Source organism: Brachypodium distachyon, chromosome 3 (assembly GCF_000005505.3).
Source record: "Brachypodium distachyon strain Bd21 chromosome 3, Brachypodium_distachyon_v3.0, whole genome shotgun sequence".
NCBI lineage: Eukaryota > Viridiplantae > Streptophyta > Magnoliopsida > Poales > Poaceae > Brachypodium > Brachypodium distachyon.
The window spans coordinates 13,802,056-13,829,533 of record NC_016133.3 but is presented as its reverse complement, the minus strand read 5'-3'; the positions used below and the strand labels follow the sequence as shown (position 1 = coordinate 13,829,533).

At 43.8% G+C, this 27,478-nt stretch overlaps 4 protein-coding genes across 5 annotated transcripts; 2 read left to right on the top strand and 2 right to left on the bottom strand.

Moving 5' to 3' along the window:
* Positions 1-190: 190 nt before the first annotated feature.
* Positions 191-8,166, top strand: LOC100830636 (vacuolar protein sorting-associated protein 18 homolog). The gene is made up of 23 exons (XM_003571359.4): positions 191-431; positions 525-737; positions 845-984; positions 1,071-1,166; positions 1,578-1,645; positions 1,751-1,852; positions 2,162-2,300; positions 2,436-2,576; positions 2,657-2,776; positions 2,985-3,041; positions 3,129-3,188; positions 3,565-3,672; positions 3,813-3,973; positions 4,100-4,178; positions 4,724-4,786; positions 4,932-5,065; positions 5,729-5,834; positions 6,143-6,331; positions 6,445-6,672; positions 6,847-7,002; positions 7,286-7,447; positions 7,558-7,674; positions 7,750-8,166. The coding sequence occupies exons 1-23, from the start codon at positions 272-274 to the stop codon at positions 7,924-7,926; spliced, it is 2,976 nt and encodes a 991-aa protein (XP_003571407.1). The 5' UTR covers positions 191-271; the 3' UTR covers positions 7,927-8,166.
* A 638-nt stretch (positions 8,167-8,804) lies between these two features.
* On the top strand, positions 8,805-10,780 carry LOC100846120 (sugar transport protein MST5). The gene has a single exon (XM_003573363.3). It carries the CDS (start codon positions 8,908-8,910, stop codon positions 10,447-10,449), a length of 1,542 nt encoding a protein of 513 aa, XP_003573411.1. The 5' UTR covers positions 8,805-8,907; the 3' UTR covers positions 10,450-10,780.
* A 3,418-nt stretch (positions 10,781-14,198) lies between these two features.
* Positions 14,199-19,400, bottom strand: LOC100845818 (diacylglycerol kinase 5). 2 transcript variants are annotated; one of them, XM_010236038.3, is made up of 13 exons: positions 19,136-19,400; positions 17,931-18,166; positions 17,744-17,866; positions 17,526-17,654; positions 17,213-17,298; positions 16,631-16,754; positions 16,471-16,519; positions 16,179-16,261; positions 15,990-16,057; positions 15,534-15,611; positions 15,219-15,306; positions 15,017-15,133; positions 14,199-14,874 (listed from the first exon to the last, which is right to left on the bottom strand). In XM_010236038.3, exons 2-13 carry the CDS (start codon positions 18,150-18,152, stop codon positions 14,548-14,550), a joined length of 1,494 nt encoding a protein of 497 aa, XP_010234340.1. In that variant the 5' UTR covers positions 18,153-18,166; positions 19,136-19,400; the 3' UTR covers positions 14,199-14,547. The 2 variants fall into 2 exon arrangements, with proteins under 2 accessions (XP_010234340.1, XP_003573410.1); XM_003573362.4 differs by having other exon boundaries at positions 17,931-18,153.
* Positions 19,401-21,258: 1,858 nt separating this feature from the next.
* On the bottom strand, positions 21,259-23,581 carry LOC100830331 (zinc finger protein CONSTANS-LIKE 4). The gene is made up of 3 exons (XM_003571358.4): positions 22,818-23,581; positions 22,340-22,554; positions 21,259-21,635 (listed from the first exon to the last, which is right to left on the bottom strand). The coding sequence occupies exons 1-3, from the start codon at positions 23,286-23,288 to the stop codon at positions 21,626-21,628; spliced, it is 696 nt and encodes a 231-aa protein (XP_003571406.2). The 5' UTR covers positions 23,289-23,581; the 3' UTR covers positions 21,259-21,625.
* Positions 23,582-27,478: the final 3,897 nt, after the last annotated feature.

Sequence of the window (27,478 nt, the reverse complement as noted above, 5' to 3'; positions counted from 1 at the left end):
ATACGTATGAGTTTTTTTTTTCTGAGAGCAAATACAGACGAGTTACTAAGCATCTTGGGCTCAGTTGGGACTTGGGAAGCGAGCAGAGAATGTAAATCCCGGAATCGATTTTTGGCGGACGTGGATCGGACCAACGGGCCGGCCTCGTGGGCCGACGAATTTCACTTCGTTCCAGCTACTGCGGGATTCCAGCGAGCGAGCGATCCATCCCAATTCGCATCGCCTCGCCTTGACTCCGACGAGCTCGCTCGCTCGCCGGCAGGGCCCCGCCATGGACGCCGGCCAGCTCTTCTCCGTCGACCCTCTCGAGCGCCAGGCCGCGCGGGGCCACGGCGCCGTCACCTCCATGGCCGCCGGCAGCGACGTCATCGTCCTCGGCACCTCCCGCGGCTGGCTCGTCCGCCACGACTTCTCCTTCGAGGACGCCCAGGGCGAGTCGCCCCCCCGCACCCCGCTCTCTGCTACGTCCTCTTCGCCGGACCCGCGTTTAGGCTAACTGTCGTTGCCCCCTCTTCCTCCTCCAGATCTCGACCTCGGCGGCGGCCGCTCCGGCGAGCACGCCGTGCACCGGGTGTTCCTGGACCCCGGGGGCAAGCACTGCGTCGTCACGGTGATCCATCCGGGGGGCGCCGAGACGTACTACCACCACGCCAGGTGGCCGCGCCCCAAGCTGCTGCCCCGCCTCCGCGGCCTCCTCGTCAATGCCGTCGCCTGGAATCGCCAGTCCATCACCGAAGGTCATCCATCAACTCCTTACCGATCCAATTATTGTTACCCTGACGATTTGTGGCCATCTATGCTGTTCTTCGATGCTGAGTCTATGTGTGTGTTTTTTGTGCTGCAGCGTCGACCAAGGAGGTGATCCTTGGGACGGAGAGTGGGCAGATCTTCGAGATGGCAGTGGACGAGGCCGACAAGAAGGAGAAGTATGTGAAGCTGCTCTTTGAGCTCACCGAACTGCGAGAGGGCATCAAGGACCTGCAGGTCTGAATGCCCCATGGTTCAGTACATGCTTTGCTGTTGATGTGCTTTAATTGGAGTTACTGTTATTGAGCAATTCAGTTGTGCAGATGGAGACTGCAACGGCTGGGATTGCCACAAGATACTATGTGATGGCTGTCACGCCCACACGGCTCTACTCGTTCACCGGCATTGGTTCACTGGAAGTACGTGTTATTTCTCAGTTTCATCAATTGCATGTTCTGAATGTGATGTGCTTATATTAAATGACATAGGGCAATTTAGATTGAGTTTATTTGTGAGAAAAACAACCTATTTTTAGACTCTGGAATTCGAAACCATCATTCATGCTATTGCTTAGTGACACGACTCAGTAACGTAAAAAATGCTACACTATATACTCTGTCCATAGCACTCATTTTCAGCACATGCCCCCACAGAAAATGCCATTGCAAGTCGGTATCCCATTTTTATACACAGATGTACACGATTAGACCATAAACTTGTAATGCCGTGTCTTTCTAGCGAGCACCATCACGTATTACACATTGTCTGCAGAAGATGTGTGTGTGCACTCTTTTTTTTATATGGTCTGTAATAACAATCTTGCCGCACAGACTGTTTTTGCAAGCTATTCCGACCGTGCCATCCACTTCATGGAGCTCCCAGGAGAAATACCTAATAGGTAAGTATAACTTGGTCTAATTTATATGACATTGCTTTTTATACACTATTATTGTGTATACTGATTTTCTGTTTGTAATAAATGTATTCCTTGTATGATATCCAGTGAACTACACTTCTTTATCAAGCAAAGAAGGGCTAAACACTTTGGATGGCTTTCTGGAGCTGGAATTTATCACGGTGAACTTAATTTTGGAGCTCAACACAGGTGAAATATGTAGTTCAAAGTGTTGATATGAAGCTTATTTAAACATATATGCTCTCCACAAAACAAGCTTGCCTGATAAGCCTAATTTTAAGAAGCTAGGCCAAATAAAGTTCAAGTGTTGATATGAAGATTATTTAAACCTATAGGTTCTCCAAAAAAAAAATGGTGCTACTTCAGATTTTCTTGCTATAATAACAATCTAATTACTGCATTTTTCTTTCGTTGTTTTCTTAAATTACTTTTAGGAAAATCAATTTAGACCACTTTATTTTCTTTAATACTTTCTTCTAATTAAATTTAGTTTTGCAGCTCTACTAGTGGAGATGAGAATTTTGTGGAAAATAAAGGTTTCTTTGACTATTCAAAACTAGGAGATTCTGGCATGAAACCAAGATCATTTGCACTATCTGAGTTTCATTTTCTGATGTTGATTGGGGACAAGATTAAGGTACCATGCTGCTGACAACTATCCTTGCATTTTTTTTTTCTCTCTGTGTGATTTATTTGCTTTCTTGCATTATTTTCTTTTTTGTTGGTAAATGTATTTCTTTATAAAGGCAATATGTAACCTGCAATTTTTTAGGTAGTGAACAGAATTAGTCAGCAAATTGTGGAGGAACTTGTCGTTGACAATACACCAGAATCTTCAAAAGGAATCATTGGACTTTGTAGTGATGCATCAACAGGAATTTTCTATGCATATGACGACAACTCTATTTTCCAGGTTCGGGACTCTACTGCTTCTTTTTGAGTCGTGTAATAAGTGCTTATAGGATTGTGTTGCTAATTTTATCCATCATTTAGGTTTCTACATCTGATGAGGGTCGTGACATGTGGCAAGTATACTTGGATATGAAGGCATATCCTGTTGCTTTATCCCATTGCCGTAACTCTTTCCAGAGGGACCAAGTTTACCTAGTGCAGGTAATGTTCTTACGTTTTGAGATTAATGTGAAGTGATGTCCATCCATCTTGATACATGTCAACATGTTCGCTGAAGAGTCACATGCATTCTTTTGTACTCCTGCTGTCCTGCATCATTTTCTTCTGTATGATGATAAGCTAGGCGTTATTTTTTAATGTTGTGATGATAAATGTTCTTGTATCGAACCTTTTCTTTTTCCTTTTGCAGGCTGACGCTGCATTTGCTGCAAAAGAATATTACATAGCAGCATCTTTCTATGCAAAGGTGCCCTTACTGTTCAGTGTGTTCTTTAGTAGGCATTCATATGATTTTTGTTTTCCTGTTCATTGAGATCATGCTGTTTGGTTTCAGATGAATTATATCCTTTCATTTGAGGAGATCAGTTTAAAGTTTATATCTGTAGGTGAGCAGGTAATTTACTCGAAACTTTCTGATGTAGTACTTTTTTGCAAATTCTGACACACAGTCATGTTTTTGAAATTGCAATCTTTACGGAATTTTCTGATTAGTCAATCAGATAGCGTTGAAAACTCCTATGAGATCTATTGCTTGTTGATTTGTTCATTGTCTACCTGATTGTCACATCCATCTGTAATATCATTTCAAGTGTTAGTAACTTAGTACTTTGAAGATTCATCAGGAGAAATATAATAGCATTAAGGTTGCACATTTACTCATAGGAAATTTTTATCATGCTTTGGCACACTATTCATAAGATTTGCACTGTTATAACTTTTTTCACATGTTAGATTTGTGACTCACATGGTTGGCTTTGTCTACTTGACAGGATGCTCTCAGGACTTTCTTGTTGAGAAGGCTTGATAATCTCACGAAAGATGACAAGATGCAGATAACAATGATCTCAACTTGGGCTACTGAGCTGTACTTAGACAAGGTACCTACCCTCTATTCTATTTTATTGCATTTTGAAATAATGTAACTTCTATTGCATCTGGAGGAGAAATTTTGCTTCAATCTTGGGTTGAATAACTGCATTTGTTGGTCTTACTCGGTATATTTTGTACAATATTGTAGATTAATCGTCTCCTGTTGGAAGATGGCACAGGCACCACGACAAATGTGGTAGCAGATTCCCCCAACTCGGAATATCGTTCAGTAGTAAATGAATTCCGTGCATTTCTTAGTGATAGCAAAGAGGTACTAGATGAAGCAACAACTATGTTATTATTGGAAAGGTATGTCTATACATGGAACCATCTAAACTAAAGAATCACATGCTATGAAATGTTGTTCCTGAGTTTGTGTCCATGCTATGATGATCGCATCTGTAAGCCTCTGATCAATCTTCAAAACTTTGGCAGTTATGGTAGAGTAGATGAGCTGGTGTATTTTGCTGGCTTGAAGGAGCAATATGAAATTGTGGTTCATCATTACATTCAGGTCAGGAAGAAAGGTGTTAACACTACTGCTAGTCTTGACATACCATTTGTTATATCATGATTTAGAGAAGTTGCACCCACTGATAACAGATCTGCTATTACTGTTTTGGACTTAGCCAAGGTAAAAAAGGAGTTGGCAACCTGCACAATTAGAGAAGCATGTTCTTGTAACATATGTTTTGGGATGGGCTTGGGCTGGTTCTGAGCTGAGGCGATTTTGCATTCTTGCTATAATGACTACAAATTCTCTTTTATCGCTTTTATTTGAACATTTTAGTTTTTAATTAAATTATTTAATGTATCCAAACTTTCATCTTGTATGTCTGTCTCAAAGCGCATGCTTTATCCAGTATCACTGGACTGGAATTCATTATGCATGTTCTGTTGAGCCCATTACTGCACTTTGATGCATTTAATTGGCCGGAAAAAAACCCAATACCAATACGATTTTATAATCACATATGGATCATTGCCTGTCTTTCTTGCAAACCCATTAACTTTATTTTTGGGCTGTGGTCCTAATGTATTTTCCGTTTACTGGTTCAGCAAGGAGAAGCAAGAAAAGCCTTGGAAGTGCTTCAACGACATAATGTTCCAGTAGACCTTGTGGTACTGTTGCAGAACTATGCAAATTTCTGTTCTGTCTACCACATGAAATTTACCTTCTTATTTACTTACATCAGTTATTACTTATATTAAGCAGCTAAAACCTGTCAACTGTAGCAATTCTTACATGTAACTTGTTCTCTTGTAGTATAAATTTGCTCCAGATTTAATCATGCTAGATGCTTATGAGACAGTGGAATCATGGATGATGGCAAGAAGCAAGTTGAGTCCAGGGAAGCTTATACCAGCAATGATGCGTTATGTGAGCGAACCGCATGCCAAGTATGATACGCAAACATCTTATATCTATCGTTTATCTTATTAAATACCATACAAATCTTCATTTCCGAGGCAAATTTGATCATTTGCCCCACTTTACTTTGCACTTTGATGATTTCCCCCGCCCTTTGTCATCTACATGTGGGGTATGGGGCCACCTGTAAGCGAGACCAGGAACAGGGAAAATGATCAAAGCACAAGTAAAGTGGGGCAAATGATTAGTGCTAAAGGTTTTAGCACACCAGGGAACACTACAGATGCTATAATAAAAAAACATGTTCTATTGAAATGTTAATTTCAAGTCTGCAACTTCATTTGACTTGCACTTAGATGAGAAAACTTTGATTCAAGTTGCAAGAAGTGTTTTTTTCTCGAACACGCACCCAAATACATTTCATTTTTTTTATTAGAAGGAAGCGTTGAAATGACGCACACCATACAAAAATGCAAACGAGAAATGAAGGAGAAACACAGCAGACATGAAATGGAAACAGTCAAAGCCAATAAAAAAACAAGGCTGCACAGGCGAACTGTCACAGTTTGCTGCAGCTATGTACATATTGTTCTCGAGCTCTGGAGCAGCCTGCAATCCTAATAGCTAACTTGTTTTTCTGTTGTCTCGAATTTCAACGATGTTATGAATTAACCTGTCAGCAATTCTCACAGGAATGAAACACATGAGGTCATTAAATACTTGGAATTTTGTGTCAAAGATTTGAACAGTGAGGATCCTGGAGTGCACAATTTGTTGCTTTCCTTGTATTCCAAGAAGGTACATTTTCTTGTTAGAATTCATTTTTTTTTTTGCTCATGCCAAGGCGGTACATTATCACCATTCTTACAAACCGGAAAGTAACTTTATAGTGACACTTCCCTTATTTTTGTTGGAAACACTGAATTCATGCCTTGCAAACATTGATTGCATAATAGCAAACATCACTTACTGCTGCATTGCACTCGTGTCATTATGTATCTTTCCTGCAGTTCATTTACCAGGTTGTAACTTGTAAGTCAATACTTGCCACACATCGGAACGGATGAAAAAGAACATGTTTTTATACTCTGTCTATTCATCTGTAGGCGGATGAGTCCCAGCTTTTGCAATTTCTCGACACCAAGTTTGGTAATGGACAAGCAAATGGCCCTGAGTTCTTTTACGAACCCCAGTATGCTCTGCGTCTATGTCTCCAAGAGAAGAGAATGCGTGCTTGTGTTCGTATTTACAGTATGATGTCCATGCATGAGGAAGCTGTGGCACTTGCTTTGAGGGTAAACTTCATTATTTTGCATCTGAGAATACATTGTGCCTTTACATATTGATGGCTTATGTGTTTTCATTTCCTGCGGTTTCTTATTGCTGCACTTTATTTGGTCCTAACTAGGTGGACTTGGAGCTGGCAAAGGCAGAAGCAGACAAAGTTGAAGATGATGAAGAGCTTAGGAAGAAGCTATGGCTTAAGGTTGCAAAACATGTCATTGAGCAAGAGAAAGGAGTCAAGAGAGAGAATATAAAGAAAGCTATAGAATTCCTTTCGGAGACTAACAACTTGCTGAAGATTGAGGACATCCTGCCATTTTTCCCAGACTTTGTATTGATTGACGATTTTAAAGTAAGATATATGGAAGATCTTGTGCATACAAAAGAACCTTCTAATGTTTATTTCTTTCTTGAAGGCGCATGAACTCACAGCCTTCATGGCTTACGATTACTGTTCTACATTTCAGTTTATTAGTTCCATAGCTTTTTTCTTGGCAATAACAATGAAAAATGTTGTTTCAAACAGGAGGAAATCTGCAAATCTCTCAAGGACTATAACAGCCAGATTGAGCAATTGAAGCAGGAGATGGATGATGCTACGCGTGGGGCAGACAACATCAGGAGTGATATCGGTGCCCTTGCTCAGAGATACACTGTAATTGATCGCGAGGAGGAATGTGGGGTAAGAGAATGGTTCTCATAGGATTGGTGCAGTATATTGGATTTACTTCAGTCCCGTGTCTGTTGTGGTATTATTTTTGTGTCATTCCTTAATTTCTGCCCATTCGCATGGCGAAGTATCAGAAAAAAAGATGGCCTAATATGGGCTGATCTTGTCAGTGCTAATTGTGTTCTCAACTGTATTCAAACCTTCCTATTTTAATTCAGAAGGTCGCATGAATTTATGTATTTGATATCTTTTGGACTATATATCATGGTACTAATTCATTTTATTGAACTAACAGGTATGCCGGCGCAAAATATTGACTGTGGGAGGATTGCACCAGGTAGGAAGAAGCTATACATCTGTTGGACACATGGCCCCCTTTTATGTGTTTCCCTGTGGACACGCCTTCCATGCGAATTGTTTGATTGGCCATGTAACTCGTTGCACTAGCCAAGCACAAGTGAGTCTCTCTGCAGAAATTCAATTGTTTATTTCATTTCTCGAGAATACACCAGGCTTAAATTCAATCTCGTGTAGCTATCGGTTATGGATGGGTTCATTTTCTTGTAGGCTGAGAAAATACTAAACCTTCAGAAGCAGCTCAGCTTAATGGACAGGAAAGCAGCAAAGGAAAATGGTGGAACTGCGAACGGCGAATCTGTTATGAGTACAACACCGGTTGATAAGGTTTTGTGATGCCTAAACTCTGATATCTTGCAGTCTGCAGTCCTTATGCTGATGCCATCGTAATTATTTCGACAGCTGAGGTCACAGTTGGATGATGCTGTGGCAAGCGAGTGCCCGTTCTGCGGCGATCTGATGATCAAGGAGATCTCTCTGCCGTTCATTCGGCCGGAAGAGTCAGTCGAAAAGGCTTCATGGGAAATCAAACCGCAACCCACGGCTCAGAAGATTCTCCCAATGACCATGTCAATATGAGGATGTCTGTACCTGGTGTGTTGACAACCTAGTCCTAGATTTTTGAGTGGATTTGGTTGTGACATGTGCAGCCTGTGTATTTGTTCAGTGTTCAGAACCAGAACCATACGAGTTCCCCAGTGTAGCTTTGTGTATAAAAACATCAGTTCCCTGCCTCACATGGACATGGGCCTTTGTACAATGCAAGATATGTCGATGCAGTTGTGCTAAAAATACAGCAAGGCTGTTGAGTTGTGCTAATACCGTTGTGATTCTGATTGCCTAATCTACTCGTGAGCACAGGCAAATCAGCTGTATCTGCATCTGAAGCAGTGAATGCGTGAGGTCACCAGTGGCGTACACACACTCTTGAGCTTCTCTAGTTTATTACAGTGAATGTCTGATATCTCAAACATGTTTCAGTCGATTTCTGGAGAAATCAACTGTTTCCTCGTAAATAATGCAAATAATGGACGCGTGAGAATTCTGTGTGTCAAACAAAAACAGGGCCCGAGATCCAGCGCAAAAAGAAACAAAACAGGGCGAGAGACACTGCCGTTGGAACAATGTTTCCTCTGGAATGCATTGGACCGGACATTGCTTGTCAGCTGTATGACCATGCAAGAAAGAAATAGTACAAGACTAAATATGGATTTGACAAGGCATAGACCGGAGTGGCCGAGTGGGCAAGCAAAGCTGAAGAGAACACGGAGCCCTAATTTTAGCAGCAAACTTGTCATGCATTACTGCAAGAAGACAGTGATCATAAATAGGCAGCTCTCATTCTCATCCATGAGTGCATTCACTGGACAGGAATTGCCACTGACTCCAGTTGCTATAAAGAACCATAGCCTCCTCCAAGAACATGGCTAATTAACCTCACTCCCCCTTACTCTCTTCATCCTCCTCTTCTTCTTCCTCCTCCTCCTCGGTCAGTCACTTGGCCGCCGTACGTATAACACACTTCAGGTAATCGCCGCCGCTCCGCAAGTCCCCGCAGCCATGGCGGGCGGCGTGGTGGTGAGCGCGGCGGGGGGCAAGGTCTACCCAGGCCGGATGACATTCTTCGTCTTCTTCACCTGCCTCGTGGCCAGCTCCGGCGGGCTCATCTTCGGCTACGACATCGGCATCTCCGGCGGGGTCACCTCCATGGACTCCTTCCTGAGCGAGTTCTTCCCCTCCGTCTACGCGCAATCCAAAGCCAACAAGGACACGAACCAATACTGCAAGTTCAACAGCCAGCTGCTGACCCTCTTCACCTCCTCCCTCTACCTCGCCGCCCTGGCGACCTCCTTCGTCGCCGCGTCCGTGACCCGGGTCTACGGCCGGAAATGGTCCATGTTCTGCGGCGGGCTGACCTTCCTCGCCGGGTCCGCCCTCAACGGCGCCGCCACGGGCGTCTCCATGCTCATCGCCGGCCGCATCCTCCTCGGCATCGGCGTCGGGTTCGCCAACCAGTCCGTCCCGCTCTACCTCTCCGAGATGGCGCCGGCGAACCTCCGCGGGATGCTCAACATCGGGTTCCAGCTCATGACCACCATCGGGATCCTGGCGGCGAATCTCATCAACTACGCCACCGTCAGCATCCCCGGCGGCTGGGGATGGCGGGTCGGGCTCGGGCTCGCCGGCGTCCCCGCCCTCGTGATAACCCTAGGAGCCCTCTCCCTCCCCGACACCCCAAATTCCCTAATCGCCAGAGGCTACACGGCGGAGGCCAAGAAAGTCCTCGTCAAGATCCGGGGAACCTCCGACGTCCACGAGGAGTACGACGACATGGTCGCCGCCAGCGAAGAAGCCAAATCCATCAAGCATCCATGGCGGAACATTCTGGAACCCAAATACCGGCCGCAGCTGACAATCGCGATCCTGATCCCCTTCTTCCAGCAGCTCACCGGCATCAACGTGATCATGTTCTACGCGCCGGTGCTCTTCCTGACGATAGGCTTCGGCGGCGACGCCTCCTTAATGTCCGCCGTGATCACGGGGCTTGTCAACATGTTCGCCACCATCATCTCCATCATCTGCGTCGACAGGCTCGGCCGGCGAGCGCTCTTCCTGCAGGGCGGCACGCAGATGTTCGTGTCGCAGATCGTCGTCGGCACGCTCATCGCCATGCAGTTCGGCACCGCCGGCGTCGGGGAGATGGCGCGCTCGTACGCGCTGCTGCTCGTGCTCTTCATCTGCCTCTATGTCGCGGGGTTCGCTTGGTCCTGGGGCCCGCTGGGGTGGCTGGTGCCCAGCGAGGTGTTCGCGCTCGAGATCCGGTCGGCGGGCCAGAGCATCGCCGTCTGCGTCAACATGACGCTCACCTTCATCATCGGCCAGGCGTTCCTGACGATGCTGTGCCATCTCAAGTTTGGGCTTTTTTATTTCTTCGCGGCGTGGATGGTGGTCATGACGACGTTCATCGCGTTGTTTCTGCCGGAGACGAAAGGGGTGGCCATTGATGAGATGAGTTTGGTGTGGAGCAGACACTGGTTCTGGAGCAAGTACGTTCCCCCTGCCGGTGAAGGAGGAAGCAGCCGCAGAGCGCACGGCGTCTAGCTTAGCTTGTTAGCTACCGTCGTTTAATTTTGGATAAGTGTAAGTAAGTAATTTAGACGTACGTAAGGAGAGAAGAAGAAGAAGAAGGAAAGGTTAAGTTTGGCTAACCCCTCGAGTTGGATTCAGATTTTTATTTTTTGGTTTTTTCATTAATTTCGATTTTTTGCTTCAGTAGTTTTAGGACATTTGTTTGTGAGTTGCTTTAGAGACTGTATTTTTTAGGCATTTTGAGGAATTAATTGTAAGTGTAGTGTTTTCCCCTCTTGTAGAGATAATTGCAAAACCATGTTCAGTGTAAACCAGGCCAAAACTAAAACATTCTAATTGACTTTGAATTGTTCTTTTTCTTTTTATTCCTTCTCAGAGGAGAAAAAGAAAATTACGTACAATCACTAAAATAACCACTCGGTGATTTTTCGTGTCAATTTTGTCTTGCGATCAGGAAGAATGGTGAGCAATAGGGAGGAAATAACGTGCGGGCCACCGAGAACTTAGAGCAACTCAAATGGGATCCTCCAAATTTTGCCCCAAAATGTCATTTTTTGTTCATTTGGGGAGCAAGTGGACATGTGTCCGCCTCATGTCCGCACTCATCACTAGAGGTGCAACATGTTGACCCTTTGACCCTTCTTAGTTCAAACAAATGAACTAGTTTTTCAAAAAGTTGTGTTATTTTAAAATTTTAGTTCATTTTGTTGAACTAAGGAGAGTCAAAGGGTATCCTGAGGGTCACAATGTTGCAGCCCTACTCATCACCCAACCACATCCCTCAAATTTCTATCCAAAATTAGTTTTTCCTTCTCTTTATTCTTTCTCCTCTCCTTTTTATTTTTTCTTCTCCTTTCCTCATCTCTTGTTGTGAGGCCGGGGCGGACAAAAGAGAGTACCGAACAATGTCCGAATGCCCCAATCCTCTCCCAAATTTGGGGCAAGTTTGGGAATATGTCCGGACAAACATGACATTTTGTCCGTTTAGGAGATGCCATTGGGAGATGATTTTGAAGGCAAAATGTTCATACCCCCAAATAAGACATTTGGGATAGCTTTGGGGGATGTCATTAGAAATGCTCTTAGAGCAACTCCAGCGAGGCGACCCAAAACGGACACAAAAGGTGGTCGTTTTGGTCCGTTTGGATCGCGACCCGGACAGACCAGAGGACTTTGTCCGTTTCGGTCCACTGGTGCCCTCAACACGGTCATCTATTTGGTCCACTTTATTGGTCATAAACATGCGAGCCATGCAAGGACAAACTCAATGCAAAGATGTTGTCCGTCAAGACCAAAAATTGGACCAAATTTGGATTGGAAATGGATCGTGCCAGACAGAAAAACGGACGGCCGAACAAAAATGGGTTCGCTGAGTTAGTGCGTGCTTTTGTCCGTTTTGACCCAAACAGACTAAGTAGGTCTCCCCTAGAGATGCCCTTACAGCCTCCATCCAGATAGCACACAAACATGAACATGGTTCCTTTGCGTCACACGAAAATAAAAATGACAAAGGATCGACATGTGGACTGATCATTCAGGGTGGGAATGATTAATTGTCGTGGTGGTGTCACGACAGATGCAATAGGATGGCTTATGTTGGGACCGATGGATGAAGGAGGAACCGGAGGAGGGAGGACGCGATGAGAACCACGCACAAACACAAGAACACGCACAGATTTACCCAGGTTCGGAGCCCTCTTGTCGAGGTAAGACTCCTACTACTGTCTTGTTGTATTTGCCGAGATACCAAGATCTACAATGGTGCTCATTGAACAGTTTTCTTGAGAAAGAAGAAAAAGAAGGGGAAACCCTAAATGTCTAAGTCAAGGACCCCTCTCCTGGGGGAGGTAGTGCTCCTATTTATGGATCGCCAATGTCACACTGACATGTGGAACAAAAGCTAACGTTATCTTCTACGGGCCCCGCCGGGCACGTCCTTCGGTTCCCTCTGGGGCGCACGGCAGGGGGCAAGACAGTTTTACTTTTCCCGGCGTCTGGCAACACGTACTGTGGCCACGCGCCGGCTTCCGTCATCGGTTCTCTTTCGGTGCCTCTTTGCGCAGTCGCCTGGCACCGCAACGTAAGACTCCTTTCCCGTGATAAAGAGGACGTTGTTTTACTTTGCATCATGTGATGAGGATAAGACCGTTGGTGCATCTCGGCGCTGGCCGAGATCGGAGTGCTCGTACTTATCCTACAATCACATAAGACAAGACAGGCATGCCGGCATACACTTAGTATGCCGGCCTGGTATTAGTTTGGCTTAGGGATGCCGGCGTACATGCCTGTGCCGGTTTCGCCCTCGTCACCTTGGCTAATGTGTGTCGTCATGACCCTACCCGGGATCATCCCCGACATTAATGCTGGAATTTTCACGTTTAAATATCATTTTGTCGCACACAAAAAATATATATCTCATTTTACTTCTTTTTTACAAATTAACCTCGTGCATTCCTTAAATTTTCTGCTGCTACAATTTCTTGTCCAAAAAGCATTGCATTTTGGCAGAGTATTTCTTGACGGACAAGTTGCAGCACCTCAAATATTTCTGAATTTTTTTTCTTGGCAGGAAACAAGTCCAGATATGCGCTCACTTGATCTGATCTGACCGTCGAGGTTGCAGCGATGAGCCTGGGCTACCTGAGCAGGCTGTGCGTCAGGGCGGCGCAGGCCGCCGCGCGCGCGCGGGCCGAGCAGCCGGCGCCCACGATTCCCAAGCCGTCGGCGGCGGCGCCTGCTGGTGGTCACCGCCGGCAGCTGTTCTCCGGTGGCACGGCAGCTGAGACGACGCCGGGGGCGGCGGCGGCGAAGACGCGGTCGAGAAGATGAAGATGATGAGGAGGAGGGCGGAGAAGGATGAGAAGGTGATGCACCTCATCTGCTGGAGACCCGATTAGGCCAGGCAGACGATTAGTTCATTCATCTTTCTGCTGCCTCTTTGATTCTGATGTACTGCTTGCTGATGTTGCCCTTTTGATGGTACTACGTATTCCTCTGTAAAAAAAAAAGATATCTCAACTTTAATTAAATTTGAATGCATCTATACATCAAGTCATGTCTAAATACATCCAAATTTTGATAAATTTGAGACATCTTTTGGGTACTAAATTTGTGTGAGGAGAAACATTATTTTGGGTTCCGTGTAAACATGCAAATTCAGTGCTCTGGAATCTCGTTTCTTCAGCAATGAATAGTTCTATGGCAAAAAAGAAGTCTTTTCCATGAAAGTTCACGGGCATATAAAGGACCGAAACATGATGTGAAGATTTTCAGAATTTTATATTACCTGTGTTCCGTGATGTAGGGCAAAACGTTTTATATTACGGAAGAGAGGTAGTACTTTATTAATATTTCTGACACACTGATAGAAACCTTGTTTATAAGTTTCAAAAATTTATAAAAAAAATGCCATATGTCAGAAGTGCGCGATATTCTACAAACGTGCAATAATACCAGGTCACCGTTACAGTCGCACAAAATACCGTGTAGACTTGGAAATATCCATTGCACAAAGTCCAGTCCACACTGATGATGTAGGTAGAGTTTAAGCGGATACATCAGTCATGGCAAATATTTATCATTTCATTCATAAAGAGACCACGTTTTAGGCGTGGACAGAATTTGTTTTTCATATTTAAACTTTTATAAAATTGTGGTATTGTGAAAGTATTTAGACCATTATTTTTCTAATGGATATGCACGTAAATGGATATTCGATTTGTGCATTCATACCTGCGTTGAACAAAAACAATAAGGGTAAATTAGTACATAAGATAAATCTCATTTGGATAGGAACTACAAATACTGCAACACATACCCTCCACTTCTGGAACAAGAACTCTCAACGAATCAAATCTACAGAAAACAGAGCAACATTATTTACAAGATCCAAAAACAAGAGCAAGCGTGCGTATCCCTATCAAGAATCAGAACCTATACATTAAATAATTACCAAAAAAATGTATTTAACCAAAAAGAAAACGCTGATATGACTTGGCTTTTCACATATACATGTCTTTCTTGAAGCAATTAGCATGTAGCAATACCACTTTACTGAACAAATATTGTGAACAATCAGGGTATGATGTTTATGATCAGAACGGATGCAGATCAACTGAAATGAGCAATGTCGATCTCGTCCGGGAGCTTGAACGTATCCGCTGCCCCAAATTTCCTCTTGCCGTCCTCCCACTCATCGTCGTCTTCCTCATCATGGTCGTGCTGGTGGCCGTCCTGACCATGCGACGACAACGGGTCACTGAAGCTCTTCGACTTGCATGGCTCGTTCGCTAGCATGGTGACCTGGCCGAGGTGGGAGATCTCAACAACAATGGTGTCGTCGTCCTTCGGGAGGGGCTGCTTCCATGGCTCCCCATCAACCCTCATGAACGTGTGGTCCGCTGCGCCTTTGTGGAACTCGAAGCGGATCCTGTGTGCCTGGTTTCGCAGGATGTCAGCATGAGATTGCAGGGAGGGTTAACATTGTTAAATGCAGGAAAATACACGACACACTGGATCATTGCAAAGAGTTCAAAGATGTCAAATGGACAGGAGGAGGAACAGAAGAAGCAGTTCATACCTGCGCAAGGCGATGGCCATGCCCATTAGGGGCCAGTAAGACTAGCCCATGCCAAGCATCGCGGAACCCGACAACCTCAAGAAGGCCATCATCGACATAAGGCGCCGTAAATTCCCTCTGCAAATTGGCCCGGAAAATTTGTGAATCGTATCGACATGCAGCTCAAACATCAATTGACCATGCATGGCACATGGAAACTCACGTCCTCTACTCTCCTCGTGCCAGGTGTGCCCCATGGATTCAAACCTCCAGAAAAACTAGGCAGATTGAGACAGACGATTGATCGAATGCTGCAAGATGAATAGTACATATTACAGATGCATCTCTACTGCCCAAGAACATTACAAAAATGTTGCCATAGAAGTAGAGAGATGGAGCAGATTAAGAAAAAAAATCCCAAATGAAAATCAAGAACTTTCTTTTGTCATATCATACTTGTAGCTTGTAGGCTTCAATTACAGTACACAGGAGCAAAATAAAGTGTACTCTACTGAAGCTAAAAGACATCAAAGTTAACCTGTGATGAATGTGTAGTTCTTCCCAGTGACCACCAGCTCTTTTCATTACCTTGATTTTTGCAAATTGAGGAATATTCCTGGAGACAAATAATTCTAGCTTATCAACAAAGGAGAAAAAAACAACTGGAAAATATGTAAGCTGAATCTTGATCTAAGGTGGAGATGTAGAGTAAACACAGATGAACAAACTAGCCCAGAAATGTGTCTTGTAAAGTATACTCCCTCTACTTAATTGGCTTTGATCTCTAGGAGTACAGTAGTATAATTCCAAATTTTACACTTCCATTTAAGTGTGGATTCCCTCAGGCCAATCTGAAACCATAGAGTTGAATGCAGCACTAGTTACCAAGATTCTAAGATGACGAGGAAACATAGGCAATGTGTTTTGTACTTCAGTGCACAACATTCAATACAACAGGTATATCAGCAATTCGGATGATGATAAATCAACAAACCTTGATGACGGATGACTTATAGAAGCACAAAACCATCCTTGTTTGAGTCCGAGCTTAGCATATGTACCCTGTAGAGATGATTGAATTAAGAATTCAGAAGGGTCCACATAACTTGAACAGCACTCGTTGACCATTTGTCTAATCAACGATATAAAGGATAAGATGGATAAGAGTACCAGAAAAAGATACCTGATTTGTCAGCTGGTTTTTGAATTTCTCTGGATTTCTCTTCCTTTCAGAATGAAATGCGTAAGACACTTCTGCATCCATCCCTGCAACATTTAAAATCATGATCATCACATTTGACTTTTCAAATTCATCGAATCAGTATATGCTGATCGGTCCACTGAAGAAGCTTCGGTTGTTTTTTCAAGTATGAGAAATGCTAATTAATTTGTTATTGCATTACACAGTTGTTTAGGGTACATAGTGGTATGGCATTTATGTCGGAAATAACTGAGATAAACAGAGAAAGCATTACCCATACTAAAGTAATTCCAAAATCCTCCACGGAATGTGTGGTGACCTTCCTGAAGGAATCAAGGATTAAAGACCATAGAGCTCTGTGATGAGCATGTATCTTTTTTTTTTTAACAAGAAACATAATACCAAAATAAATACTGGCAGAAAGACATGCTCACCACATTGAGGGAGTCAGAATTTGACACACGGTGAAATGCATGTAGTGAATGGGGCAATTCTAAGGGAGCAATAGGTTCACATGGACCTTCCTTTGGAGTTTTCATCCTCAAAATCAGATGCCAACTGAAATATTGAAGTGTGCATTAAATTTGCCTCTAGCATATATGCATGACATGAGATACAGACAGACAGAAATGAATAGATAACTCTGTAAATTACTTTAGATGCATGAAATAGCTATCTTAAATTGAAGTGTGAGAGGTAAAATGAACATTGAAGCTGTCATGTGCTGTAGTTATCCAAATAGAGGATAAGATCCCAATTGTTAGGAAAGATAGGATTAGTTCCTTAGGAGCCAAGTTATCCATCTGCCAAGATAAGAGAGGACTTGCACCCCGTCTAAACTAATTATTTCTTAGCGTAGTTTTGTCTAGTCTTCCCAGAACGATCCAAAAGTCATACCAAAGGCATAGTACAGTATTGTTGGAAATGTTAGACAAGTTCGCGATCTTTTCACCCCTTCGACAAGCATTACATGAACAAAATACATTGAAATATAAGCATTAGATTTCAGGTGGTACCTATCAATTTTAATCTCTTTCGCGTGCTTAACGAGCCCAAGGAACAATTTTACAGCCTCCTGGTCCGTAGAAGGATTCTTCTTTCCCTGTAATGTTGAATTCAGTGTGGGTTATAATACTTTCTTACATACAAAAGCAAAGTATATAGAAAGGTCATGATCAGGAACAAGCTTCAGGTGAGAACAAAGAGCTACTTCAGTCAGAAAATCGAGTTGGATTTAGTTTTTCTCTTTGGGTCAGAACTTGAGGCACACAAAAGGATGAATGGAATCTGTTTTACATACATAATGTAAACAATAATTTGACCACTTACCCATCCAAATGAAAAGGGAAGGTTGTTTCCAGTTCCTAGCGGTACGGTAGCAACTGGAGGTGGGTGGGAAAGCTTAAGATCGCTGACTACCCCAAGCAGCCAACTCGCTGTACCATCACCACCTGCAACCTGTCAAAATATATTCAGTCAAGAACATGAAACAGCAAGCCAAGAAAAGCATATCTTTGCATAATATAACTTGAAGATGTTTCACTAACAATTAACTTCATAGTCCTCCAAATTTGAACAGCGAGAATGTCTCCTTCCATCTTGAGCCTTTCAACATTGACATATAAACGGTGCAAAACCTTATCCGGAGCCTCTTCTGAGAGATCGACAACCTGAAAAAGAACTTAGCAGCTCTGGCAATGATTCCAGATTCAAATGCTGCTGAAAGAGAATTACCTGTGCTTCATTGAGAAGTTCACGGTATGTTTTGATCAAACTACTTCCGAGTTGGCCGCCAGATTTGGAGTTGATGAACACTATTACTGGACATTGTGGAGCATGATCAACAATCACTTGTTCAGCATCTGGCTTCAGAATGTAATCTGGAATGTGGTACTCCTCCAGTGGCCCACATGGCTTAGAACAATAATCTCTAGGGGTGTCTATTTCCTCTTCCATCCTGCAAAGTAGGTCTATGCATTTTAATGATTTAGCTTAACACGGCAAACTACAATGTTTTTGGAAAGCAAACTACAATGTCAACATATAATTAGATTTCTGCTACCTAGCATCAAGCAAACAACGGATCAAACATATTCATATAGAAGAATAGCAACTAGTTTCACCCCTAAAATAAACTAGTTTCAGGGTACATAAAAACACCACAAGCGCGTAATGAAAAGGGAAATCGAGTTCAGTTTTAGGTAAGGCCTTAAAATAACCGCAACCATGAGATTTATGATTATTTCCTTCCTTTATTTCAAAAATGATTAACACTTCAAATATTTTGTAACAGTTTGCAACCGAATAGACCTTTATCCATATCAATGGAGTATAAGAAAACATGAGTTTGGGAGACCTAGAGTATTTTGGCCTTCCCCCTTTCTAATCGTAAGGCTATATATAAGTACAGAATTCTGAAGTATCATGCAAGAATAGATAAAATCATAAGCTGGGGCCTTCCCTCCTGTTTTCTTAGAATAACATCCATAGTACTCAATAATCTTGTCACGATTTTAATTAGAAAAAGTAAATCCTTCAAAATGCAGACACAATGTTGCAGGTAACAATCAATCCTTTAAAAATGCCAATTGCAAATATGAAATGTCGACAGGGTATCTTGATCCTTTCAAAGTAGTAACATTCGTTTCTGTTCTATCGTTCCATTTCACATAAATAAATATACAGACGTAAAACTTGTTATAAGAAAGAACCCACAACTAGATTGGTTCACCTGATTAATCCAGGTAATCATCACCTAAAGTTCAGAATTTTCCAAGAACAAAATAAAATTTCAACAACACAGATGCATCGATCGTTTCGGCATCATCAAAAAGCGGCTACCAAGTCGGCAACATGCTCACGACAAAGGGAATCCTGGAATCATGATTCCTAGGTGAGGCTAAAAAACTTTGCGCGCCGTGTCGGGTCGGATCGTTTACCTGGGGTCCCAATCGAGGTCTGGCCTGTCGCCGTCCTGTACGACCTCCGCGCGCCCGAGAACTGGGGTGCGGCTGATCCGAGGAGGCTCCGATTTGGAGGGTAACTAATGGCAGGACGATGGTCGCGGGAGCGAGGGGGTGGAAGAGGAAGAGGGAGGAGGTGAAGGAAAGGGAGCCGCTTCCATTCGCCGCGGAGGGCGTCTGTGTGTGGCCTGTCTGGTTCGCCTGCTCTTTCTCCATCGTCTGGGCTGCATGACGTGATTGTGCATCCTCCTTTAACCCTTAAGAAAACAAAATCCAATTTTGTACCTCAGCTCTTAGCCAATTCGAAATTTGATCCTCAATTTTCTGTACATACAGGAGATTTTAAATGGTATGCTGATTTTGAACCCAATTTTTGCACTTTAAACTTTTTATGGCGGAACAAATTTAGTCTCTGACTTCGGTCGAAGATCGAAGTGGTACGGCGATAACTTACCGGATACCGAAGGAAAAGGAAACAAATCTTAAAATTATAAATTATAGAGTAAAAAAAAAGAACCAATATGTATACAAATGAGAATAGAAATTTGAAAATGTAATTATTCTACAAAAGTTATTAAGCTGTGGAAATTATACATTCTATATTATTGAAAATATTACGAGACAATTAGGAATTCAATAAAGAAAGAAAAGGCGAAGTATGAAGTATCCGGTGAAAACCACCTCTCTACGGTACAAACTGTGAAAACTCCATCGAAAAAAGTTCAAAAAAATCTCAAAAAAATTATAGCATGTTCCTGTGTTTTTTCCGTGGTACTGTACATAGTATCAACTCCTTTGCCATGATATTTAATTATAGCATGTTCCTGTGTTTTTCTCTTGATGATTAAATTAGAAATTCAACTATTTTGTGTGCATTTCAATTTTTTTCAAAAATTTTAAGACACATTAGTGTGCCTTCTGTGTTAGGTTGACGTACTTTGTGCTAAAAGGACACGGACACTTTTTCATTCGCAAGTGAAGTACTGTACTACGGAGTAGATTAGAATAGTCCGGGATGGTCAATAAGATGTTTCAAGGACTAAAATGAGTATACTCCAGTGGTTTAATTAGGTGATCTTCTTAAAGTATATACTGTAGTTTTTCCTTTAACAGGGGGCGCTCTTATCCCGTGCAGAACCATCCTACTATCCTGGGCATTCTGAATTTCTGATTTTCGGTAGTTCGTCTCTCATCACATTATATGCATGTGCAGGTTTGACTTAGCCTAATCAGTTTGGCAAGCTAACCACACGATCAAGCACTAACTAGCTCAACGTGCGGCGGTTCAAATAAACGGTCTTTTTAAAGTGAGCACGAGCTCCTGTTGACTCTAATAACCTGATTAAAAACTTATCTTAGTACAAGTCAAATTGTATGAGCAGCAACCAGATGGAAAACTGCAGACCACCGGCAATGCATGTGGCCTGCATGTTGTCCCTCCCCTTTGTAAACGCCTATTTTAGACGCTTCGTCAGTTGGCCGATCGATGCTTTCACACCACAAAGCAAGCATCTTTCTTTTATAAAAATTTCTCCTCTCTTTTGTGTTTGTGTGTGGCGTGTGATGTTAGATGATGACTTGGAGATCATAGCAAGATCAAGATGGATGGAGAAATTCGATATCCCTCCAAGAGGGGGGAAATAAAATGCAGAATCGGTACGTTATTAGAATCTCTCTGTGTGTGTGTTGCTCTCTGTGTTTTTCACAGATCTGATCTGATGAACTCATCCTTTGCAAGTTCTTCATGATTATTCTGTTACTTGTGTTAGCTCTTAACTGTTGCTACCTAGCTAGGTTTGACATGTCACATAATTTAGGAATCCATTTTCTGGCATTGGGCAATCTGTCCAGATTGCAGAGTCTGCAAACTTGCAAGCCAGAAAAGGCAGTCTTACAACTTTTTCCAGCCCTTCACCATGAGAGAAGAGAAATGCCATGTTTATCACAACTGGGCATAATGAAGCACAAAAGAATGCGTTCATTTCAGGCAGTGATGATGACACTCCCTCGTTCCCTTTCGTAGGACACTTTGGCTTGCCAAAACTGTCTTATGAAAAGGAACAGAGGAAGTAGATAACATGGAATAATCAGAAGCAAGATGACTGCAAAATGCAAAACCTATTATCATTTCTGAAGTTAGCCAACACATAAGAGCCCTCTGCAAACGGATCGTAGAAACCGAATCGAAACACTAGGAAGTAGCCTCGGCGGGGGACATATACAACAAGTTCCAGCAAGTGGTTGCAGTTACGAATAATACTAACTCTATATCATGTTCTTGGAAGGTTGCCTGATAAATTCTGAGTTCGCGGAGGTGGCGAAACGACCGCCCAAGGGATCTATGCATCAGCAGAAGTTTGATGATCTTGAATAGAGACGCACCCTCACCCCAATGCTTGTATGCACAAAGTGGCTGCCATCTAATGCAGTTAGCATCAGCATCTACATCAGCATCTCTGAGTTGCATCATGAAAAGCTGCATAGCAAAAGAAGTAATGATCAGCAACTTCATCCAGCATTGAACTGGTTTGCTTTCTCTATTTTTATTTTTTTCAGAAAAGGTGCCGATAAAAATCTCTCAAGTTCAGAAACTACCTACTACTTGTATATGTTAAATCACAGCATATACACGCCAAATATTTTCACAGTTCAAAGGACTAGAACTTAATTATAGATTTACGTCGTTCCACATAACTTGCCACTTGTGATCACCAATGTCCAGATGCCACTGGACTCAGAAACTTGATGAAAAAAGGTAGATATGTGACTACAACACCAGTGGGATTGAAGAGCGTTCCAAGCATCATATGATGGCACTCAACGACAACGCAAGCAAAGCTATCTCATGATGATGATGTCTCCAGTAGGAATTTCGTAACACTAAAACCTTTGAAGACCTTTCACTCAGACTTGTACATCAGTTCAGTGACTTCAGTCACCTCCCATTCTATTTTCCCCTGATGTGTGGCTACTTAACTATTCCTATAGCAAATCGATCTGATACTTCCATAGCTGTCACTCAAAATTATAGTAATGCTACAGGATTACTGTACTACTAACACCGTTTAAAATTTGTTCTTTTTTGTGCAAGTGAAATGGTACTTGCAGTTCTCAAGTGCTCATATATATACAAGAACAATTGCCGGAGGATTCTCAGGAAAGGAAGGAGTTCAAACTTACTCATTTCGACTAATCGCCGCGGTAGAGCGATTCCTCCCTGGTGGGCCGCTCCCGGACTGCGCCGACCCCGAGCTGAGGAAATCCGAGGTGGATCTCTTCCTGTGCCCAGAGGCGAAGAAGTGTCGGCCGCCGCTGCTGTTCCGGGCGGAGGTGGCCTCGTCGCTCTGACCGCCGCGGCACGAGCTCGGCTGGGACGTCGAGCACGGAAGGTCCTCCTGTAAATGCAAGAGACACAATGGCATTTGCATCAGACGCCATGGACACGGACGCATCAAACAAACATTTTATTTTACTACTTTGAAAGGGGATCGATCTGTTCTGCTCTGCTCTGCGTAATTGCGAGAGGATCGGATCGGATCGGATCGAACACCCCCAATTTTATTAGACTTGGAAGGAATGGAAGTTTCCGAGATTCGGAGCCAGCCAAGCCCGAGGAATGGAACAGAAACCAAATCGAGAAAGGAAGGGGAAGAAGCACCTTCGCGCAGCGGTGACCGGCGTTGGGGGCGGCCTCGCGGCTGCTGCTGGACGTGGAGCTGGCGACTGGCGGCGGCGTGGCCTCCGCGTCCTCCGCCCACGGCACCACCTGGTTCTCCCCCTCGCCCTCCTCCTCCTCCTCTTCTTCCTCCTCCTCAACGGTCATCTCCTCGTCCTCTTCCTCGCCGTCGCCGCCGCCGCGGCCGCGCCCGACGCAGCGCTCGCAGAGCGACGCCGTGGGGCCGAGCCGGGGCCCGGCGGCGCGCCACGGCGTGGGCCGCGCGCACCCGCGGCAGAGCAGCGCGCGCGCGTGCCGCGCCACGAGGAAGTTTGCGCCGTGCACCTGCGCGTCGCAGCCCCAGCAGAGCGTCGCGTCGTCGGCGCAGCAGTACACCCGCGCCGCCGCCCCGCAGAGCTCGCAGCCCCCCTTCCCACTACCCTTCCCGCCGTCCCGTCCACCCGACGCCGCCATGATCGCTCTTCTCCTCTTCTCTTCCCGTCCGACTTCTGCGCCACAAGATTGATCCTTTTCTCTTTCTCTCTCTCTCTCTCGGCTGCTGTTGGATTGTTGTTCGTTGTTTGTTGGCTTCTACCTTTCCTTTCTTTTTCTTTTGTGTTCTCCGGCGAGAGAAGAGAGTACTTGTAGAGAGAAGAAAGAGAATTTTCGTGTGGGAAGCTGTTGTGTGGTGAGAAGGGAGAAGGATATGAGGCTGCGGCTGGGCTTGGCTCCGTATTTCTCATTTTTCCATTGGAGAGAAAGGGGAGGTTTTTGAGCCTCTAATAACCAAGGATCCTCTGCGGATGCGGTTCGCCCCGGGCCCTCAACACTACTGGCTCCCAAGACTCCATGTGGACCACGTAAAACTGGCTAAATTTATTCACCGGTCTCTTCGTCGTGGCTCTCACATCCTCCAAACCTTGAGCTCAATTAGTTAAATCTTTGATTATTTTGGAATTTGTTGGTGTAAAGCAAGTGAGTTTCCCCGTGCATGTTTGTCCAATTAGGAGCATAGGACATAGGAGTAGTATATTTATCTTTTTTTAACCAAAGCTTTCACAAAATAGCTACTCTATCAGTATAATCAGAACTGTTGCTAACTTTTCAAATATAAATATTATTGTTTTTAATCAAGTAATTGTATATTAATACACTAATTATTGGTCAAGAAGATGCAGTCGTGTCTTATATTAACACACCAGCATGGAGGGAGCTCTATTTCGGTGTTTCCACACATATAAAGTTCGTACGAAACAATGTGCATCTTTAGTTACTGCAAAAAAAGTATGTGGATGGGCATATTTGCCAGGGTTAGATTGGTCCCAGCGCCATGAGATCAATTGATCGGCAGATCCTTGTTCACAATCACCATCACAAAAAAACTGAATCAACCGACTAAGGAGAGGGTGGCAGCAGCGAAGGAAGATGTGGTCGATGAGACGAATGAGATAACAGCACAAGGACCAAGAGATGGTACGTCAAATGGCATCCGTCCACACTCTAAATATAGCACCACGGGGGGCAAAGGAACAGTGACAACGTCGAAAGAGATCTCAAATCGTACTATGAGCATATATATCCGAAGCCTCAGGATATGCATCGAGTCTCTTTCCCCTCTCCTTTCCCCTCCTTCTAGAAACAATGCTCTTACTTGTGTCGACTCCATACCGCATGGAACTTTCCGAGAAAGGCCATGACAAAATGTAACCACATAGAGGTTTATTTTTGAGTGAAATGAGGTACTCTCTTTATGTTTTTTTTGGAATATAAAGCGAAAACTAAACCGACGATCTTAGGTTCTTTGTTTTCGTACTAAATTAGTTTTACGTTCCAAGTGAGAATCTAGAAAAGTCAAAAGGAATAAGTAATGCAATGGCATTGACATAATAACAATAATAATAGTAATACTAACAAGAACAACAATAATAATAATAATTTACCTTATGATAATAACAATAAAAACAAATAACAGCAAGGAGAGAGGACAGTTTGTGTGTGAGAGAGAAGATGAGGCTGGGAGGAGAGAGGTTAGGACTTGGGAGTGGGAGGAGTGGAGCGCGGGGAGCCACAAGCCGGATATGCTGCTGCAGAGAGCAAAGCCGCGGAGAGTGAAGAGAAAGATCCCGTCCATCCACCACCACATCTTTTGCTGTCCATCGATCCCCATCTGCACCTGCATGCCCACCACCTCGTATTCCTCGTTCCCTCCCACGGCCCACCACACGTCCACGTAACTCGCCTCCCTGGCCCACAAGATATTTTCTCACGCCCATGCCTTTCAAGGCCGTCCCCTCTGGCCATGGCCCTCCTCTGTCCACTTGCAAAAGAAAATATGTTTATCTCTTCGGCTTATGATGCCAGCTTGGTTGCTTCAAATCCCGATCCGAGTTAAGTAAAATAAACACACGGCGCGATCTTTTTCCGGGACCTGGGCGTTCCTCTCTCTTCTTCTTCCTTTCGTCCGGATTCGCTCCCCTGCAACTTGCCAACACTCGTCTCTGTGGTGGAGTATACTACTACTACTACTATCATATTACTTATTTGTTTATTTCTGCGAGGAACTACTATCATCATCTGATTAATTCTCGGGCCCTGGAAATAGGAGAAATCGTTCTGTGGGAGCTGGGCTGGAAGCAGTTTTTTTTTAATAACATGTGAAATGCTTCGCCATAAAAAGAAAACAATTAATAATATGAGGTCGCAGTAGTATTTATGTTTTTAATTTTGGCTCACTTTAATATACTCTACCTCATGCGTTTTTAGTTTCCGCTATAAAAAAAATTGCAAACCCCACGGCCACGGGTGTCTGGAATGCGCTGGTCGTCTTCTCTTTTGGGGAAAATGTGCTCATCCATCTTTGGTTTGTTTCCAAAGGCAGGAGGAGGGCCACGAAGGTATCATAAAATGTTGCGTATATAATTTTGTGCCATGTATAGAATTCACCTTTGGCTATAGATATTCCTGGTGGTCGACCTATGACGTAGATCGACGAGCAAACATCCACAACAGATATAACAGACATAGTACTCCGTACTAACTACTCTTTCCGTCCCAAATTAAGTGTCTCAAATCTGTCCAAATATACATGTATTTATATCTAAAAAACGTCTAGACTAGATACATGTAATATTTCGGCACTTTAATATGGGATGGAGGGAGTAGTATAGAACGCATCTAAAAAATGTGGATCCCACAATTAGCTGTGCCACTTATCAGCCTCACAAAGACAGATGACTTAATCAGAGAATACTTGTTGGAATCAAATGGTTAACCGTGCAAAAATTAACCGGCGCGAAGAATCAACTTTAGCCGGGATACGAAGATGACAGCGCAGCTAGTAAATCCAAACGGGTTAACCGCTGCGGGATTAACCGTGCATGAATGCATTGGGCTAATTTTAGTTGTTGATCGATCTCTTCATTCTGACCGTCAGTGAGCCAGATTGCCATCGGACGGCTGTGAGGTGCTCTGCCAGAGTTGTGGCCGGGGGCATAGCGCGGGACGTGTGGCTGCGGAAGAAGAGGATGATACGGCGCGGGGCCCGCAGGCAGGCCCACGTGACAGGTGGGGCCCACTCTGGCCCACCACAAGCCCACGCGCTACACGGCGCCGCGCGGGGGGGAGTCGCTCGCTGCCAGTGGGGCCCAGGCTAGCCCTTCTCCGTTTCTATTTTTTCTTTTTACGATTTTTTATATTTTCTCTTTTCATCTGTTCTCACCTGTTCCCCGCTCGAGCGACTCCAGCCACCCACACACCAAAACCAAGCAACAAATGGGCCCCGCCCGGCTTTATCTACTATACGATCTCACTTTATCAAATTGCTTCCGGCCCTTAATTATCATCACTCCATCCGGTTGCGCAGATATTTAGAAACAAAGTGCAATGCCGGCATTTGTGTTTATCGTATTACCCTCTTCTATCCGTATCGTTGATTTGATTTAGCACAAAATTGTATTAAATCAACGACATTTATAGATAAGAGGGAGTATACTTTTTTCACACGATCGATTAATCAACATCATTAAAGTTTGAATTATTAGCTAGCAGTACTAAATTCACTGTCGATCTTTTCTATTTCCAAACAGTTGACCGAAACAAACAATATTGTATCTACCCACTCCATCCCAAGATAAGTGGCGTGAAATGCATAGATTATTATGCAAATCCGCGTCATTTATTTCGGGACGCAGGGAGCACATGTCTTTTTTGGAGGTATACTTTGATTTGTTATTTATTTTGAAAACACTACAGTTTCTGACAGTCAACATGAAGACGTGAGGACCTCGTCTCCAATGTTTTACTATATTCCTCCGAGGAGTCGTGTCTGCTGACGATCGAAGAACCAGATGCTGTTTTTCTGTCAACAGTGAGACGCAGACAGAAAGCAAGATACACATATCTATTTCTGCACTGGGAGATAGATAGATGGATATATACTCGACTGGACCGTCCGAATCAAGAAAAGCTGTTCTAGTAGCGTAAATCGATCTATCTTACACCGGGATGGAACTGAAGTGCAGCCACATGTTGACCCCTCCCCAAAAAAGAAAGTAAAAAAAAAGGAAAAGGAAAGGAGAGAAGTGAGAAGGAATAAAATGACAGCAGGAAGAAAGAAAGAAAGAAAGAAAGAAAGGGAGAACCGTTGGCCACATGATGCTTTGTGT